Raw genomic sequence first — 19,984 nt, 5'->3', positions numbered from 1 at the left:
GTCCACTGCAACAGCAACGTTTAGCTCACCTCAAATAGGCAATGGAACTGTTACACAGGTGTAGCTAGACCGATTATGGTACTGATATGACTGGTTTTAGGCAGTATAAACTTTTAACTATATATGAAGTACATTCATTCACAAACTGGGAAAAGAACATTTCAGAGAATATTGTATTAATTAAAATCCTGCTTAAATGCATTACCTACTGAAAAAAATTAAAATATACACAGTAAGACACAGAATGTATAGAATGAATCATCAAGAACAGAAAAAGAAATAAAAAAGCATCATATCAAAGCATGCAAACATATACATGCATTAGTGAAGAAAGAAAAATAACCAGGCCTAACAAAACCAGGAAGGTGAACTATTTGTGAGTTACATTAAAGATTAAGTATTACCATCAAAAAGGGAGAATGCCCTGTTCAGAGAGATTATTTTTAGATATGCTCTTTAGAAGTGAAAGTCGCATCAATATTTATCATCATAATTTGGCCAGTGATCTACAGCAAAAATAAGAATTATACTGCTTGGAATAATTTTAGAATATCTGGATTGCTGTATCCGAATTTGCATCAGAATTCTTTTAAAATTTACAGTAATTAAGCTCAGCTGATAACACAAAGGCAATTGTGAAACAAAGACCAAAGTTCAGCAAGACAATGAAGTGGGGAAGTGGAAGAAAAAACCCCAACACCCCAGAACAAAAAACCAGAAAGGAATGCAATTAAAGATTTGTTTTTGAAAATAATCACCTTTATGCTTTCTCGCAATAACAGGGCTGCATGAAGACCCCCCTCCAGCTGCAAATCACAGAAAGTAACACATCAGGGCAAAGACAGAGCTGCTGAAACCATGAAGGAATTCTAATAGCCACAGATGGGAAGAAAAAAAAAAACACAACAAAAAAAAAACCAGAAAAAAAAAAAAAAAAAAAAAAAAGCCAGGAAGAAACAGCAAACTTGTTGCTTTTAAAGTTCAAGTTTTTTGGATCATTCACCATCAAATGACTTTTTCTTTTTCTATGCCACTTGTGTAAATTTTGCTTTTTAAAAAATACATTCTAAACTTCTCCACTACGATTTCTTCTGGTTAATGAATTTACCTTCTAAGAGCAGCAATATTAGAATGACCCATTAGTTTAATACAGAAGTCATTACAGAAATCCAATCAGGGACTGATTCTTTTGAAACACATAAATAGCAGTTAAGAGACAATTTTAAGAACATGCACTTGACAGACAAGAACATTGATAGTTGATTTAGCAGTTATGGACAAACTTAAGTCATGCTTTAATTTCATGCTGGTTTCGGTATTCAGCAAGGAGCTCTCAGTTAATAAAAAGCTGATCTAATCAGAATTTATATGAATCACAGTTGTCAGATGCTCGGTGAGAGTACATTAAGGGGTGGGGTGGGGAATCTGTCACCAGTTAACTTGTCCTGTGTAAGCAAAAAAACTCTAATCAACACAAACTGTAAAAAATACTCGTTTGTCACTACTCAATAAATGTATACCCACTTAAAGGAAGGAAGGAAAAAACCCTTTACTGTACTGGGGATAGGGGGGAAAAGTCATGTATAACTTCATACATTTTGTTTTATCCTTCATACTTCTGGCTAACACTGAGAAATACAGCTGCTGATACATGTTCCTCTCCTTTTACTCAAATTACAAAAAATACAGCTTACCTATGAGTTCCACTATGCTCCCACTGCGGTTCCTGCTGGCAGATTCATCTTTGGATACACTGACCTGTGCAATGCCCCCTGAAGCAGTCAGGGCATGGAGAAGTTCAGGTGGTGGCGTTCTAAAGAGCTGTTGTAATAATTCTAAAGCTCCAGTCACAACATTATGGTCCTGATGCTGGGTGTAATGCAAAGTCAATTCATAAACCTAAAACCCAACAAAGGAAGTCTCTATGAAGACACAACATGCTACATTTCTTTCCATACACCACATTAAATTTCAGTGGTGCGTTAAAAAAATGACTGATATTTGCTATATCTAATCTTCACCACACTCTTCCAAGGGGAAAATATCAATTAGTTGTAGCCATTCCACTGCCTTTTTGTTAGACATCTGTTTCTGTTCATTGTTATAGAAGGAGGAATCACATCAAAGAACACCATAATGATTATGAAGTTCTTTAGCTCCTTTGGGAACACCTAGCAAGGACTACTGATGCATTTTTCTGGAATTATTAATAAGTAATGACCAGAAATCCCAGTCACTGGATCAGCTGGTCCATTAAAATTGACTAAGATGAACAGGAATTTGAGAAAAGAATTTATTATGTTCAACATCAAACTAGTGCTCTATCATACTATATATGTTTTATTTATTTTCCTTCCAATTAGTACTCTTCAGATTAGGGTTATTATTCATATTTTACCTGTATAAGTTGTTCTGGTGAAGGTGAAATCTCTGTTTCTTTTCTTGTTACACCAAAACTGCCTTTCAGGCTGGTATCCTTTACTTGTTGTTGCAATAAAGGTATGAGATACCTTAGTGTAAGTAAAACACCCAGAATTAAAAGAGTAGGATGATCATCTTCTACAGGAACCAACAAGCCTGTGGGTAGAAGAGAAGCAGTCAAATCATTTACTGACAGTGGCTAGTTTCAACAGATATAGTGTGTTAGTTTCACATAATCCATGTAATAGCTTCTTTAAAAAAAAGAACACAAAAACCACCATCAAAAAAACACCCAAACAAAACCTAGTAACAACTTAAGAATATTTTCTAAGTGTAGAAACATTTCTGAAATAGAAATATTCTGAAATAGAAAGTGTAGAAATATTTCTGAAAATCAGTAAGAAGTGTGAGAGAATGGTCAGAGGATCCTGTCTCACCTTCCCTGTTCCCTACCTCTTCTCACTCTAAATAATCACAAAAAATGTTTTTTTGTAATACCTGATGCTTTCACCGAATGATGTAGACTTTCTTGCTCCCCTCACAGGCTTCCTCTCTCTACTTGACCATTTAACTAAGGCGTAACATAATTCACTCACACAAACGCGCGCCTCTATCCTAATGAATGACATTTACAGTTTTGCCTCCTCCCTCAAGTACTGGGAACCTTGTTCTGTATGTATACCTGTTAAGCAGAGCCAAACCCAAAACCTATTAAGAATAAAAACAAGTTATGGAAAGTAGCACAGCTTTCTACTTGGGGGTGGAATGGGAATCAGAATCAATTCATTGAGTTCCTATTATTGCTCCTGTCTGAATTCAGTACCATTGCCAGGATGTTACAAAACATAACATTTGAGGCAGGAAAGAACAACATGTGCATAGATGTATACCATTTTCAAGTCACAGAATGAGGAATGTCACTACATAGCATTTCAATTTTTCACTCATACTTGAAAGAGGCAAGGCTAACAGGATAACGCTTTATTTATCTGTTGGTCTTCCTTACCTCTCCTTTTGCAATATAGTCTACATAGTAAAGAACCCCTCATCAGCAGCAAAACTAAGGCAAAAGTTTCCACTACAATCCAGACAAGCATCCCATCAAGCTGCAAAACACCATAAAGACCATGCAAACTTCTCAGATGAAGAAATACGGAAGCAATACCTGACACAAAGTCATGAGCTTTTAAATAAAAAAAAAATTCACTTTCTGGTCTAAGTTAGGTTTTCAACAAAGAATCTACATGGTGCTACTTCCAAAAAAGGCTACAGGGTATGTATGTGTTCATGACCCAGAGAACAGCAGTCATAGCCTCCACCTCAGACGTGCTGCACTAACAACCAAGCTGCTGAACAATGCAAGTCTTCACAGGCTCCTGAGCAAGTTCTTCCAGAATCCCAGGAACTCTTTATTATCCAACAAGCCACTTGCTTCTCTAACTTTGGCCATTTCTTTTAAACATTACTCAATTAGCATTGCAGCACACAGACACACACAAACAGCTTGAGTCACATCTTCATCTAGCTTCACACAAAACAGAGAAAACATTAGCAGTGTAACTGGTAGTCTAAGCACTTTTGCTTTGCCTGAAAACATCTCACATAGGAAAAGTGTCTTACATGGAAAATAAATTCATCTTAGTTATACCCAAAGCAAATTTCGTTCCCCTCCCCTGCCCCCCCTCCCCCGAACCCCTGAATCTTACCTAAAAGTACATTCAATAACCAGGCATAAAAATACTGCATTCTTCGTGAATGTTGACAGATGCTTACTGCTGATCCTGCCGCTGTTCGACGGATAGTAGGGGAACTGGATTTAAGATTAGCTATGAAAGCTTTTAATAAAACCTAAAAAAACCAAACATAACTTACTTCTTACTAGAAAGAAAAGGAAAACACACGTGAACTAAAAAAAGTCAGCAAATGTATTTTTCATTCATTCAAAGCATTACTCAACACGTATCAAGCAAGGGCAACTTCTGCCTTAATTCAGACATGCAGATGTAACTGCCTTCTATAATGTGACTGATAATGCTGACAACTTACTCTGTTTTGAAACATAACAGGGAGCACTAATAGGTTAAAGAAAGATACCTTGATCTCATTGTCATTTGCAAAATTGCCAAACGCTGCCATGATTTTTGGTATCGCTGCAGCTAGTGTCTCTTGTACTGACTCTTCGGGTCTCTTACTTATTCGTGTTAGACAGGGCAAAAGGTTCACTAAGTACGGCCTAAGTATAGCAAAGGAGAAAAACTAATTAAACATTTTAAATTCATACTCAAAATCTGTGGTATTACTAAATAACAAAAACCATACCTGTTAGCTACACAGAATGTAGAAAACGAGACAACAGTCTTCTGAATACAATTTGCAAACATTAAGATAGAAGTAAGAAAAATACACTTAAAAAAATATACATCATTGTCTTCGCAAGATTCTCCCCCACTTCCTCCCAAGTCATGTACAGCACAGAACTAAAACTCCAATAAAAGAAAACCAGCTAATCAAATAAAGCTACTTCAGAGAGAATAATGTGATAGGAATTCTTCCAACCTCCCAAGTGAATACTTAAAACTTGAGAACAGTAATATCTGTATTTTGTTAAATCTTTTCTGGAAAATTCACTTACTAGGACATGTTTACCTGCACTTTTGAGGCCGAACTAGATGGGCAAGCTCAGCAAATCTCCAGAGTGCAGCACGTAGACTTCGAGAAGCACCATTCTAAACGCAAGTATATAATTGTTACGTTTCATCAAGCAAAACCATTTACTAAAAAATACCTAAAATGTATGATAGTATGCCGTTTTATACCATTTCAGTTAAAACAGATACAAATGGAAGGTGTCTGGAGGCCATAAATTTCCGTTAGCCAAAAGAAAGCCAACTCAGCTTCATGATTGCCTTCATTTTCTAGCTGGTACAAGGAATTTTCCAAGTGAACAAAAATGAATAATAAGGAACACCAAGAAAGAGAAGGAAATGTCTGACAACACTCTGCTGAAATCAGCTTAAAATATCACAGAGAAAGGCATAAACCAACAAAGAAACACTGATGACAGAGTCTAAAAATCACTGGAACACTTGCAGAGATATAAATGCAGCATGAAACTGACAGCAGTGGAAATATGCTAATAAATAATGTTCAACTCCTGAGCATACCAAAGGAAAAATCCACTTACTGATCTGTATCACTTCATAATGGCTTGCATCCTGAAGTTTAGTATCTATTTGTCTGTACTGACACCTTCAGCTGTGCACCTGACTTGAGCCTGAATGCCTTTAGACCTGGTGTCTAAGGATATAGTACAGTTCTTTAGTACTGTTGGAAATACAAAAAACTATGGAAGTCAATAGATGTCTAGGAAAAATTGTGTATCTAATGTAGTTTGAACTTAACCAAAATGCTACTCAAATCAAGCACCTCTGAAGACAGAGCAGAGATGTTTAGAAACTGTTATTTCTTTCTTTCTTTAGCTAGTGTATCAAAGGCTCATGGTCATGTTAGCAGGACAAGCAAAAAAGCCTTGCATCTGAATTACAAAACGTGCATTTTTCAGGTTTGCAGTCAAACTTCAGATTCTGACATGGCTCCTAAAGTGATCCAACTGATGCACAAACAAAATTCAGTCTGCTGGGTGTTTCCGTTATGCCTGCTATCTCTCTCTTGCCTTTGCCGTGAATCTGAGAGCAACTATTCAAGAAGCACATGCCACATGAATAACTATTTCCTCCTGCACCTGTCATAATGTGGAGCCTTCAAAACGATTTTTATGTTGGCTGTTTTCTGTTCATTAGCTAGATGTCCATTTCTATACCCTCAAAAATTTTGTATGACATTAAGACACAACCACACAGTAACATATCGATGCAGACTACTTACAGGCCCTGTACCTGACAGAAGATAAGCTATCCACATTGGTTTTGTTACTTTTTCTTTCCTAGGAGTTCTATCATTTCCAAAGAAATGTAACAAAAAGCAGTAGCATTGCTGTCTAATAAGTAACAGCTGTATTTTCTCTCTACACAAGCCTTGCTATATATTTATATAGACACATGATTTCAGTGACACTGTCCTGAACACGTAATTTTTCTTTTGTAGTTGTATACCTCAAAAAAGCTATTACTAAAATTCTTCCTGTGGACATATTAAATCATGAGTTTTGGTGCAAAGAGAGATGCTTCAGTATTTTTACACATACTTCTTAGAGAAGCTGTAAGTACCCATCACACATTCACAAAGTAGTTAAAATTTTTTATCAGGCCACTTCAGGTCTTAATCAAATGATTCCTCCAAGAAGTTATGTCAAATTAGGAACATCACTGCCCTCCACCTACTTTTCACCACACTTTGCTTGAAGTTTTTCTTTCCAGTTCAGTCAATAAACATCATGAATATGAATATAAACATCATGAAATCATGAATCATTTGGGTGCAGAGTCACTAAGGTTAACTCAGACTGCTGTTCACACCAAATGCTCATGCATTTTCTGCCAGATAAGCTTTCAGGAACTGGTTAAATCTAAACAATGGGGCCAATAGTGAGGAAATGGGTAAAATAATGCATTAAACAGTCACAAATCCTTCCTAAGTGAAACTTTGACCTTGATATTAAAAGACATACACTATTTATTCACACTAATGCCACATTCCACCATACTAAAACACTTAATAAATACCTTATTTCAGAAGAACATGGAAGAAACTCACCTTTTTAATCTCTTTATACAATTCTAATTGTAACCTAGGCAGATTGGAATCCATCAAAGCCTGCAATAAAATGCATTGAGAATGTACTGTATCAGAGAGGGGGCACTTTACAGGAACAATGTTACACTTGCAATAAAACAGCTTTGAAAAAGGCACAAAACTATCTAACTGCCCCTATATTTGATGTATAACCAAAAAAGTGTTAAAAGACAGACACCTTTATCTTTCCCACAAACACAAAACAGAACTGTGAACAAATTTTACAAACAGTTATTTGCACTTATATATTGACTGCTTTACCCATTCTACCTAAAAAAAGACCATATGGGATCAGACCACAGGCAGCGCCAACCTAACATGCTTTCTGGCAACGACCAGGAATAGATACTCATTAATAGAACATTAAAACACAAAAATAGTATTCACAAGCAGCAAGAGGTATTCCCTGCTGTACATCCCCAGCATCAAGTAGTCCTCTACTACTTCTCAAACTGAGGCTGTGCTTGTACCATTACCTTTAACAGCCTTTGAAAAACCCTTCTTTCATGAATCAGCCTATTTTCTGCACCCATTTATTACCACAAGGTGTTTTGGACACCGTATGTATCACATCCCAAGATCTAATCAAGCATGCTGTGCCAGAGCACACATTGTAGTTTGAACCTGCAGTCTGGCTAAGAACTAGGGATACATGAAATCAAAGCAAGCACCCAAAAGTAGTAATTTTCTCTTCAGCTCAACTCGATCATTCCCTCTCAGTCTCTAAAACAGCAGACAAGGAAAAAAATATTAAAACAGTTCTGCTTATATACAATCTCTTCCTATAGAATATTTTGTATACAAATGATTACCCTTTCTCTTACATTTTGTTCCTATTTATGAACATCCCAATTCTTCAGATTAAATGAAAGCTTCACACCGTGGTGTAAGTGCTATAATGTTTAGTATTCCATTCTTCTGTCCTTGCCCAGTAACTCCTAATTTTCTATCTGTTTTCTTGACCACCAGCCATTAAGCTCACATCTTCAAAGGATTCCTCATGACTACAAAATTTTACATGGCACATGCTGATGTAGAGGCCGCAACTGCTTTAATATGGTCAGTGAAGTACCTGTGGCTCCTCCACAGCATGATTCCCCTAGACTAAAACTCTGTGCCCCAAAACTTCATTACCCCCAATTATACCAATCATCATAATAAAATGGTACTACCTTCCCCAGAAAAATCTTACCTGGCTCGTATCTTTATTGTCATAAGCACCCCAACTACTAACTGCAGGTGCCTAGATGACAGTAGGTAGGGATAAGTTTTGTGATATAGGTGAGATTTAAGTTTTATGAGAAGTTCGCTGCCCCTGTATATAAGGATATCAAGCAACACAAAAAGGCACCAGGTACTATTTGGCTTCAAGGATAAATTGTCCTTACACCACACTCAACTGGAGTTTGCGTACCTATCTTTTTAGCAGGCTAGAATCTAGCAAGTCACCCTAACCAGAAAAAAAAACTATAAGCACAGTCAATCCAAATTACTACAAATAATAAATCACAGTTACTGAGACCAACTGTACTCCAATCTGTATCAGTCCCACAGTATCGTCAGCACAGAGAATACTACATTATACATCAGCTTCAGAAACATGACAGCTTCAGTAACACCTTACCCACAGAAACCTGTTAATTCCCAACTTGGTATTTTTTCTTTTAAATATAGATATCACCAAGGCTAATTAAACATGGAGCCCTTTATGCTGTTTGTGATATTCTGACAGGTCAGCATAGTGATACTTGAAGACGACCTAGAGAGTGTTTACCTAAACTTATTTGCCGTTTCAGTTTATAGTCATGTCTACACAGAAGTGTTAGCATCTTAATTATACTAACACGCATAAACTCCAGACAGACACAGTTACACAAGTAACACATCTGTATTCTTATATTTAAAGAGAGAAAATATAAAGCATCTTTCTGGCAAAAGAATTAGCCTCTAAAAGGCCTGAGGTACTAAAAAAGTTAAACGTTGACTAATAGGCAAGCTTAGGGGCCCAGCTCACAAGCATGACTGCTACTTGCACAATCAAAAATAAAGCTGCCCATCTTTTTGTCTCTGCATTTATATGCAAGAGCATGTCTGCCTAAAGATGTTGCTTTCACAAAGCATAAACCAGAAATAGAACACAAACTATGACCAGCTTTGATAAGTCTGATGCTTCCAAGTGGTTGGAATATCACAACTATGACCACTTCATAGCTGTGACCAGTCGACTGGCAAGCTTAATGACTGATAGAAGACTGTCGTTTAAAAATCACAGTAATGTTTAAAACAGGAAGTACCATACAAAAATTTGAAAAGGAAAAAAACCCTTAAGTTTTTCAAGGTATCTTGAAACTTGCCAGAAAACAACAATATTAAATAGATTGTTAATTATTAAAAAGGTTAATTTTATACCAAGCCTACAGAAGAGTTTGGTGGAAAGAGAAATGTTTCAGAGATCTTTTAAAGCAAATTAAGTTACATCATGGTGTATACATTTCATAGAGTGCTGGACTCCGGCAGATGGAAAAACTTTTAAACCAGAACACACACAGCAAAGTGCTACAGGGCAAAACAAACAAAAAAAACCAAGACACTTGCACTTCCTCATTCCCTATCATTATGAGATATACTACATAATCAGTAAGCTTTCTCCATACAACTTTCAGCCACAAGCTCAACTCCCAACACTTAATTCATTCAGATATCAAACAAATATAAGTTAACCGAGAGAAATCCTTACAGAAATAGGGTTGTTTTGTTTGCTTGCTTCTACACACCCCTTCATGCTAAAGAAAATCATTACTTGTGTATTTCTAAAGCACTTAAACTTTGCATCAACTACATCAATTATGCAGGTACATTACATTGACTCAGAGGTCAAGTATTTCAGAAAACTGGGGGGGGGCGCGGAGCTGGGGAAGAAAGGGCAGATGAAGGTAAACTTGTCCTGGAAGCAGCACCTCAAAGCAATTACTCAGAAGGCTCATTTTGAGACACTTGAATCAAGATTTAGACCTTGCTTGACCTCATATGAATGCCCATCTGCTCTTGTCCAACAAGCACTTTATTCTGGATCACATTAACTTCCAGAACACCATATTTATCTTTATTATTATCTAAAAGCTCCTCCTCCAATATCAGCAAATCACACTACCTGAATTACAGCATACTACTAGTTTGGAATGAAAAGCCATTACATTTTTCAGTCAGCTTTTTAATAATATTTTTACATTTCCTCACATTAAGTATCTTTATGTTTACAGAGCAATATAACAGAGTATTCCTCCCATACAACAAAATTATTTTAGAAAAGCCCATGTTCTTGTTTTGGTTAATGAATGACTGAAGAAAAGAATGCATTAGAACTATGAATGACAGAAGACAAGTATCTTTATCTGGGCATAAAAAGCTCACCTAAGAGCATGTACACAATTCAGCAAAGCAGCTTACTTAATCTCTTACAGTATGAGAGATCATCAACAATAAGAAAAGCAACTAAAAGAACATCAGTGTGAATTAATACAGGACACTGCATCAAGAAGAGGAAAAATCTGATAGTACAGCACATGAAAGTTCTTACTTTAATAACTTTATTAAGGCATTCATCAGCAACCATCCGGACATCAGATTCTGCATCCTCACTGCAGAGGAGAAAGAGTTCCATAGCAATTCCCAGCAGCTTCTGAAATTCTGGAGAGTTTCTAAATAAACAAACATTAGGAAGTTACTATGTACACTATGCAAACATCAACACTATTTTTGAGGGAGTTTCAGAATCCAGCTACACATGTATGATACACAGTAATACACAGGGAGGGGACATTCAGTGGATTAAGATTCAGAAGATCATTGCCTTTTCCTACATAATCTGGTAAGGTATTTGACCCCTGTGCTTCAGTTTCTCTGTCTGAGGCGGAAAGGTCATGCCTAATCTACAAATGGGTAAACATTACTTACTCCTTAGATTTTGGGCTGGTTAAAAAAAATAGTAAAATTGTACCATTCCAGTTTTAAACAAAAGTTGAACATTTAACATCAGCAATTATCAGGAAACCTCCAAATAACTAACACTCCAAAGTAGCTATCCATAGTAAGGCAATACATTAGAGACACTGTCTTACCTTAAAGACTGAGCAACTATGTTTTCACATATTGTTAGGCAATGATTCACTCGATCTTTCTTGGTAGTTGAAAGTTCTTTCTTTCTAAAAGAAAAACACAATGATAATGAGTCTGAGATAACTTCACTTTAAAAGTGAACAGTGACCATTTAAACACTCTTGCTAGAATAGTTTCTAATGATTATACAACAAAATGATGCACTCTTCTGGTCATTTTATCAATAGTTGTATAACAACTACCTGTAGTCCCACAACTTCAATATATTAACTGCTGCTGAGAGCAGGCAAGCCCACAAGAAGAAGGAAAGGTAGACACTTGGAAAAAGAATTAATCATTTAACAGGGAATATCATATTAATTCTGTAACTTTCACTGAGAAAATATCTGGGGAACAGAACTAAAGAATGAAAAGCAGTAAAGGAAGGCAAAAGTGGAGTGGACCTAGAACAACACTGAAATAAAGAAACTGATAGAAAGAAAAAGGCTGGGGAAAAAATGCCATGAGAACAAGTCTTGCAGACTTAAAAATACCACTTTTCAAAAGACCTTCCTCACACATATCACCACCTTAGGCTTTTTTTTGTCTGGCAAGTTCTTGAAACTTAAGAGTTTTATTAAACTGTTTTGTATCTGAACTGGAAAAGATGCCAAGGCAATCCTACCTCACACCGCATTCCTCCAAATGGTTCTGTAATTACAGAAATAGCAAAGCTCTCCTTGGGCAAAGTCTATGCCCATCAAAAATAATGTCCCTATAGTAACACTGGATATAGTCCAGGAAAGGCCAAGGCTAGTCAACTCACCGCAAGAGTGTAACGTGAAGGGAGTAACATTCACAGAATCAAAGAATGCATATCTACAAGCAATGCAGAGTACAATATGAAAAGCTTCTACTTCGCAAAATCTGTTTAACATTCGCTTCAATGTGATCTAAGATCCTATAGTCCATTACACCTGAGTCTAGAACAGAAGCTTCTGCCATGCTCCACCCCCAAAGGAACTGAAAAAACCCCATATATTCACAACTATGACTGACATTTTTCACTCACATTCACAGAGATTCTTCCCTTTTATTTTCCAAGTAAGAACTGTATCTTTTAGCATTAATTTTCTGTCTTAAAAAAATAGCAAAACCATCAAATAGCAAAAGGCTTCTGAACTAGAAGTTGGAAAACCATGTGAACAGCCTGGACTTACATTGACATAGTTAACGCAACATTAAGGACATACAAGTAGCCAATAAACACATTAAATTAAGCTAACTCAAAACACATTGTTAGACAAAAATTTTGAATAAGCAAGCTGTAATATTCAAGAGCTTTAGCTCAAATAATAGTACAGTTTTTGAGGGGAAAAAAATCATCATTCTTTGCAAGTACCCCTGTTCTTTTTCTTCCATCAGGTTGGAAGCAGGGGGTTGAAAAGTGTTAACTCCCAAGGTTTTGGTTTTCCTTCCAAGGATCCTCTCATCTCACCTCTTAAACTTTCTAAAAGGGCAAGTATTTTTTAAATAGTTCTGAACAAACCCATTTTTTCCATTATAATTTGGTAATATCTTGTTTAGGTAAGCTCTACTGTTGCTCAAAGAGGATCTCTTCTTTGGCTTGTGTTCTTATGCAACTGGCAGAATACGAGTAGCCAACCTGAATTTGATCCAGACATACAATGCCTTTCTCTCCATCTTGAAAAAGCAACACAGAGTCTTTACCATCACTTTCAGTTCAGATCACCTCCAAGAAAACAGCCAATACTTCCTAAAATGTCCAACTGATTTTGCACCTTAAGCACCATTTATATGAACAGGTACCTAAGAAAATGAGTAAGTAATTTCAACTTTTGTGATAATTTTACCTAATACTGCCCACATCTCTTCTGAGCACCGTTTTCAGTACACATTCAAACCAAGAACAGAATAGACACGTCTGAACTTGCCCACAAGCTCACTATTTCAGACAGAAAACATATTAAAGACGTTGCTGGATGAGAGTGCTTTCAGAATAAAGTTCTTTATCATCTACACATAATATAGCCCTGAGCAAGGCAGGCAGTAGTGTTCAGTACTAATCAGAGTAGTACAAATCAATCTCTTTGGCAGATTTCTCTAAACAGAGAGCTCACCTGACACTGAATCTAGCACCTCATAGAAAGAAGTAACTTAAAAAATTGAAAAAGGCCTGACTAGAGAAAATGTAATGTGAAAACTTAGAAGGAACACATATAAATAACAAGTTACCATTTAAACTGAAATAACAGAAACTAGAGGCGAAGACTAACTACTAGTTACTATCCAAAGCGAAAGAGGAACAAACATCCAACTGAGTTTGCTGTACTGAATCTTTCACCTGCCATTTGGTTATTTAACTTCAAAAAAATCTGCTTTTGACAAAATAGAAAAAAAGGTGGAAGACAAACACTTGATGAATGTTGTGTGCACCCACATTTTCTGTGCCTACAGAGGAACAGTATCTAAAACACATGATTTTTTATTAAAAAAAACAAACACAACAAAAAAGGCCTTTATTTAGAAGTATTGTGAAGCCCTCAGGCAAACTGCTGATGAGCATACTCAGGAGGACAAAAGCAGCATCACACATTTCTTAGGAGAGAGCTGAAGTAGCAAGCCCCAAGCTAAGGTCATTTAAGTTTGATGAATAACAGAAGGCCAGAGATACTGGAAATAGCGGTTATCTACAGGAAAGCTTCATCCCACATGCAGAGGAATTTAACCTTCTGAGTACTTCTACAGACATTCTCTAGCCGAGAAGATTAATAAACAATATAAGAAAACCAGCAAGCCCAGATAATTTTGCACTCTGAGTTCTGATAATCTGGCTACAAAGAGATGCAGCTCACTGATGCTAATTTTTATCAGGCCTTCAAATTAAGGATATATAAAAATAGTACTGAAGCTCTAAAGCTGAACCAGCATTAAGAAAAAGGGCCAAGCCAAACGGCTTGACAATAATCTTGAGAAAAGTAATGAGAAACTCAAAAAAGAATCTATTAATAACAAAGAGAAATATGAGTGGATCAATGTTTAGTAACAGACAGCGATGGAGAGTAAAATTAACTAAACAGGTCTACAACACACCCTAGAAAAGCTAACTCCAAAAAAATATCTAGGAACCACCACTGACAAGCAGGGCAATATGTATTATCCACACAGTTCATGTTGTCTTCAGATAAGCAAAAAAATTCATGATACCGCTACATACAGAACTGATGAAACCAATTTACAACCACAGCTTCAAACATAAAAAATCCAGGAAAAATAATGAGTATAGAAAAATGCATATTACTGAAGGGCACTTTGGCTCTTGCAGTATCTTTTGCTGTAAAGATAATGGTTAGAATTAAATTTAAGGGGAAAAATAAATCAGAATAGGGCACAATGAAAAACAATTACAGTAATGAACTATTAGAACTGTTGACAAGAGAAAAGGTGAAGAATCAACCTTTGGATTCATCAAATCAAAGCTAAACACCTTTCCAGAAGAAACATTAGCAAGTCATTCTCTTCTCAGCTCACTGGTAAAATGGTAAAAATGAATAAAATGTAAAATATAGGATGAACTGCGATGGCCCATCTGCTTTTTAGTTTAGTTGCGTAAACTCTGAATTTTTACATCATACTAATTGGATTTTAAGTTATTGGTAGCTTTGTAATCCAAAACAAGACATCTAACTCCAATCAAAATTTAAGGGTCTGAAAAAGCCAAAAAGAGATACAGAAGAAAATAAAGTGCCTCAGCAGACATGTATAGAAGGAATATGATGACAGAAGAGCTCAAACCAAATTTTCATAAAGGAAAGGAAAACAGCAACAGATAAGCAACTAACAACATCCAAGTGTAATGTGTAATAAAAGCATAACACATCATTATTACCAATTAAAATCTCTCAAAGCAGAAAAAGCTTTCACCTTCCTGGTAAAGGCTTGAATTCAATTAATATTTCAAGAAAAAAAGTAAAGCCAGAATAACACTTTTATCAAAAGTTCAGAAGTCGCTGTCTCAAAATAGAATGAAGAAAAACTTCAATACATGTGCAAACAGTTAAGTCTTCTCTACCCCAACCTCTGACCTTAAAACATTTCATAGCAGGAGACAGACAGCCCTTAGTACGACTCATTCACTAAGAAGATGTAGAATGCTCAGTTTCTACCAAAAATATTTTAAACCATTTTTGCCTACTCCAACATAAAACATTGTTAAAAATTAATATTTTTAATCATGTAGAGGTCACGTTATATTGTTGTAAATTAAGGTAGTTTATTTTGGGAGAAAAAAATTAGAGGTGGGTAGTTAATTTTACTTTTACTGTAGTGAAAAAGTCCAACAGCACCTGTAATAATGAGATTATAATTTAAGGAATGACAGCTTCTCGCTTGTCTAATTTAGGAATCAGGACAACTCTGATCTAACAGACAATGTCAAATAGATAACTAATGAAATTATTAAAAAGCAAACCAGTAGCATTTATGTGAATACATTCACCCATTAATTTATTCTTTTATTACTGACAGGTAAGCTCTCACTGTTTTATAACAGAAACACACAGAATGATAGGAAGTTACCACACAGAACTACGAAATATTTAAGTGCTATTTGTACAGAAGCATAATGAAGATGAACACCTCTCCCCAAACACAAGAAAAACACAGAAGCAATTTTCCTTTCCCATTCACTTCAAACAAGAAATAAAATAAATATATAAAATGTAGACAGTATTGCGAATTACATCCAATATGTCACCTGGTATTTCACTAAAAGTTTGGGAAACTTCAGCAAAGACTGCCACAATATCCTTTCACAGGCTTTTATGAGGCTTAGTGCCGTTACTGAATTTGTATAGCTCCTGAGGGCATGCAGTAACATGAGTTTTCTGAAAAAATATGTAGCCTACTTTTAAACACAAAGCAAAGTCAACAAGGACAACAACAACCCTAACTTTTTGATGTTTTCAGTAGCGTATGCCTAAATTCAGACCCCCGAACCAGACAGAACATTTCAGGACCTTCTTTTGAAATACCATGATCTATCTCATCAGTAACTTTCCGGATTTTTTTCACCTACATATAGGAAAGATTGCCAATAGATGGCCATCTATCCTCCATGTCACACAAAATACTAACACAAAAAGTACACAACAGAGAAATCTGTCCCTGCAATAAGGCAGCTAAAACCAATTAGCTCATGAAGAAGAGATTCTTCATCTATTATGCCTTAAAACTGCACTGAGATTGCTTGAGACCACACTCTCCAAACAGCATCAACCATGATAACTTAGCTGGCATCCACATCAGAATGTACTGTGGGAGCAGGTGGCCAAGAGCCCCGCTCCACTGCTTGACATCCTCTGCCAAAACACTATGAAACTGCCAATTTAGAAGTTACCTGTTCCTCAGCCCTTCTGCTTCTCGTGTCCTCAACAGCTGGAGCAAAAGTACTAACGTGACCCATGCATTTATCCTGTAAAGATCTTAGCGTCTTTCCACCTGTTCAATAAATGTTATTTGTAAAGACTAAAGTGAGAGGGGCAGCACCGTGGTACTGAACAGCTCCTGGCCCTTGCCCTCAGTAACGCCTCCGGATGGGAAACCCAAATAGTTTAGGAGCAGAATACATTTGTCCCTAACAATTAAGAAAGAAAAAGGGTACCGAAAAATATTTAAATCAATTCCTTTTAGGTCTCTGCACAGCAAATCACAGCACAAGATTTTACGTGAAGTTTGCTGTAAACAGACATCCACACCAACTCCCCGCAGAGGCATCAGAACTCAGACTTTATGAGCCTTAGTGCTTTAAGTTATGTTTAGGCAGTTCTTGCCTTTTTCCCAGCAGCGTATTAGCCGAAAAGGTTTTCCTTCCTAGAACCAGCCTGTGAATCCCATACAACATTCTTCTATCTCGCGTTCGTTACCCATACTGCTGTTTTTCAAACGTGCATGCCCAGAAAGTTTACTCCTAGCTTAAACTTAACGAGCGAGCAGGCAGCACTCCCAGACAGGCACAGCCCCCTGCCAAGGACAGGGCAGCACCCCAGGCCTAACTCCTGCGGGGACCACCAGCTGCCTCGCAGGCTGCCAGCGGCCCCGGAGCGGCAGCGGCCTGGCGGGGCGGCCTCCCCCGGGCCAGGGGGAACGACGCTGCCGAAGCCCTTCGGGAGCCCTCCCGACCCTCGGATGCGGGTCACTCACGGTCTCTGGAGAGGCTCCTCGGGGATGGCAGCCGGACCCTGCTGCTGCTGGAAGGAGCGCAGCGACTCGAAGGCCTTCATCAGCTTCTCCATGGTGGCCATGTCCGCTCCGCCCGCGCCGGCAACACCGACCCGCCACTCCTCCCCGCCCTCTCGCAAGCGCCCGGCGGCGCCCGCCCTCCTCTTGGTGGGCCCGACTCTCCTCCTTCTCCTCGCCCTCCTCCCGGACTCGCTCTCTCCCACTCGCCCGGCGCGCTGAAGCCAGCCGGAGCGCCGCTGCCAGCTCACGCCGCGCCGCCCGTCACTGCCGCAATGAATGAGGGAGACGCCGGAGGGGGCCGCGAGCACGCCCTGGCTGCCCCGCCGCCATCTTGAATCCGTCCCATCAGTCCCCACGCCACTGCCTCGTCCCCGCCCCCTCCCCGGGAGGCCCCGCCCACCGCGGAGCGGGGTCCCAGCCCCGGGCTCCGCCGCGCCGGAGGCACATGCGCGCACCACCCCCCACCCCCCCGCCCCGGCCTGGCGTCACGTGCGCCCTCGCGTACGCGCACACGACGGCACGCGGGCCCGCTAAAGCGGGGGGGGGGGGGGGAGGGAAAGCAGGGAGAGCGACAGGCTCTCTGCCCAATCAGAAAGAGGGCTCCACCCCTTCCCGGATGCCACGGTGCAGCTGGTCAGGCCGGCGCCAGCCCGCGAGGAGGCCCGAGGGCGCTCCCCGCCGCGGAGCGGGAAGGATGCGCTGGGTCCTAGAGCCCGCCGGCCGGCAGCACCGCGGCGCCTCCTGCGGGGGAAGGAGGCGGCCGCCCCCCGCGCAGGAGGCGAGCGGCCCCCCCGGCCCCGCAGCGAGGGCGCTGCCTGGTTTGTCTTCGCACGGGGAGGGGGGCTGCCCTCATCCGTGCGTGGCACGGGCCGTGCCAGCGCTCCCGCGCCCCGCAGGAGCAGAGAGTGCTGCCCCCAGCGCGCCGCGCCGAGCGGAGCCGCTGCCGCACCGCACCCGCGAGAGCCGCAGCACACGCTCCCTGCGCCCAGCGGGTACCCCCCGGGCGCCCCCGCTCGCGGTTCCAGCAAGCCGCCTCGGTGTACGGGGGCCTGCCAACGGTGCTGCCGGCATTCCGGCTTTTAGGCAGCACGCAGGAAAGCGGGAACACTTAAGAGAACAGGACACTTAACACTTGGCAACGCACCCGCTCGCCTCTCAGCGCTGCTCTTGCCGTCCAGGACTTGCTTTACCAGAGGATGCTTTTTGCACTCCTAAAGTGTGTATTAAATATACAGTATACAATAGAGACAGTACATAGATACTAAGATCGTTGGTTCTATGACTAAGTACTTAATTAAAATCGACAGTAGTGTGAACTTTCCCATTACAACCAGGCTGTAATGTATCTAGTTGCTGACACACATTTTAAATGATAACTGCTAAGAACTGGCAAGTGAACTTGTATCTCAAACACATAAAATCGGTTCCATCAATGGAAAGGGAGAGCAGCTGTTGGAACTTTTAAGCATGAAATTCCCAGTAATGACGTAATAGGCAACTTGGCTATTGCTAGCAGGAATGGACAGTCTTTGGATAAATCACGACATGAGCCACCATACTGATGACATTCTTGCCAAATGCTCAGTATAACAGCACTCTGCTGTTATTACCATTAGCTTTATTACCATGTTAAGAAGATAAACCCTTTTAGAACATTTCTCTGAAAGTAAACCTATCTACAGTACTGAAAGCAATTCAGCCTACAGCAAAACCCCTATTATAAATGTGTAACAAAATGTGAACTTCCAAGGTAAAAAGACTAATTTTCCCGATTATTTTACAGTAAAGCTTGCAGAGAGTTTTCTCTGGAACATCTGTTCGATCGTGAATATTTTATTTAGCAAATGATACATGAAAGAAGACAACAGCATAGCTGCAATGCTGCAATACACTATGCTGGAATTGCATGTGCCACTGCACCCTTTGAAGTAAATTTAAGCACATCGAAAAGAGTGTAAGCTCTTGTCAAAGATTAAACAAGCCACCAACTCAGTCTTTGCAAACCTGTTCTGAAGCTTCAGGTGAAAATTTGTGCCAGTCCCCTATGGGTTGCTGACTCACTGGCAGAAATGCCAAAGCAATGCCTGCCTCCTTATTCTCCTCCTTTCCCAACTGTACCAGCAGCATCAGGCCTCTGGCTCATTAACCGTGAGCTGGGGTCTGGAAGACAACTCAGGATATCAGGTTTTTCTTTGGCAAGTACCTTATCAGTAGGTTCTCCCAGTTCAGATTTACTGATCCATGGTTTTGCATGTATCATGTCACTGATCCTGTTCAAATAGCAGCCCCACTAACACCTGCATTGGCAAAAATGAAGTGATGTAAAAGGGGCAAGGGGCAAGAAAAAGCAGGCAGCGTTATAGAGAACAACTGCTTTTGTAAAGCCATCGTTACCACAAAGAAAAACAAAGTCACAGTCTCAATGGAGTAATAGTGAATACCCAAAAAGTTATAC

The 19,984-nt window shown here is 39.4% G+C and overlaps 1 protein-coding gene across 7 annotated transcripts in view; it reads right to left on the bottom strand.

The window, feature by feature from the left end:
* Positions 1 to 17,868, bottom strand: part of HTT (huntingtin) — an 87,658-nt gene extending 69,790 nt beyond the window's left edge. For 3 of the 7 annotated variants that reach the window (XM_055726227.1, XM_055726339.1, XM_055726616.1), the window contains exons 1-10: positions 17,491 to 17,868; positions 11,292 to 11,375; positions 10,751 to 10,871; positions 7,135 to 7,194; positions 5,068 to 5,147; positions 4,516 to 4,654; positions 4,128 to 4,269; positions 2,399 to 2,577; positions 1,695 to 1,899; positions 759 to 806 (exon numbers count right to left, since the gene is read on the bottom strand). In XM_055726227.1, the coding sequence (XP_055582202.1) occupies positions 759 to 806; positions 1,695 to 1,899; positions 2,399 to 2,577; positions 4,128 to 4,269; positions 4,516 to 4,654; positions 5,068 to 5,147; positions 7,135 to 7,194; positions 10,751 to 10,871; positions 11,292 to 11,375; positions 17,491 to 17,591 (1,159 nt within the window). In that variant the 5' untranslated portion in view covers positions 17,592 to 17,868. Of the gene's footprint in view, positions 1 to 758; positions 1,672 to 1,694; positions 1,900 to 2,398; positions 2,578 to 4,127; positions 4,270 to 4,515; positions 4,655 to 5,067; positions 5,148 to 7,134; positions 7,195 to 10,750; positions 10,872 to 11,291; positions 11,376 to 17,490 lie in introns of those variants that run through there. The other 4 variants (XM_055726284.1, XM_055726480.1, XM_055726544.1 and 1 more) reach the window with 4 other exon arrangements.
* Positions 17,869 to 19,984: the final 2,116 nt, after the last annotated feature.

This window comes from Falco cherrug, chromosome 1, assembly GCF_023634085.1.
Source record: "Falco cherrug isolate bFalChe1 chromosome 1, bFalChe1.pri, whole genome shotgun sequence".
NCBI classification, from domain to species: domain Eukaryota; kingdom Metazoa; phylum Chordata; class Aves; order Falconiformes; family Falconidae; genus Falco; species Falco cherrug.
This window is presented reverse-complemented; position numbering and strand designations above follow the sequence as displayed.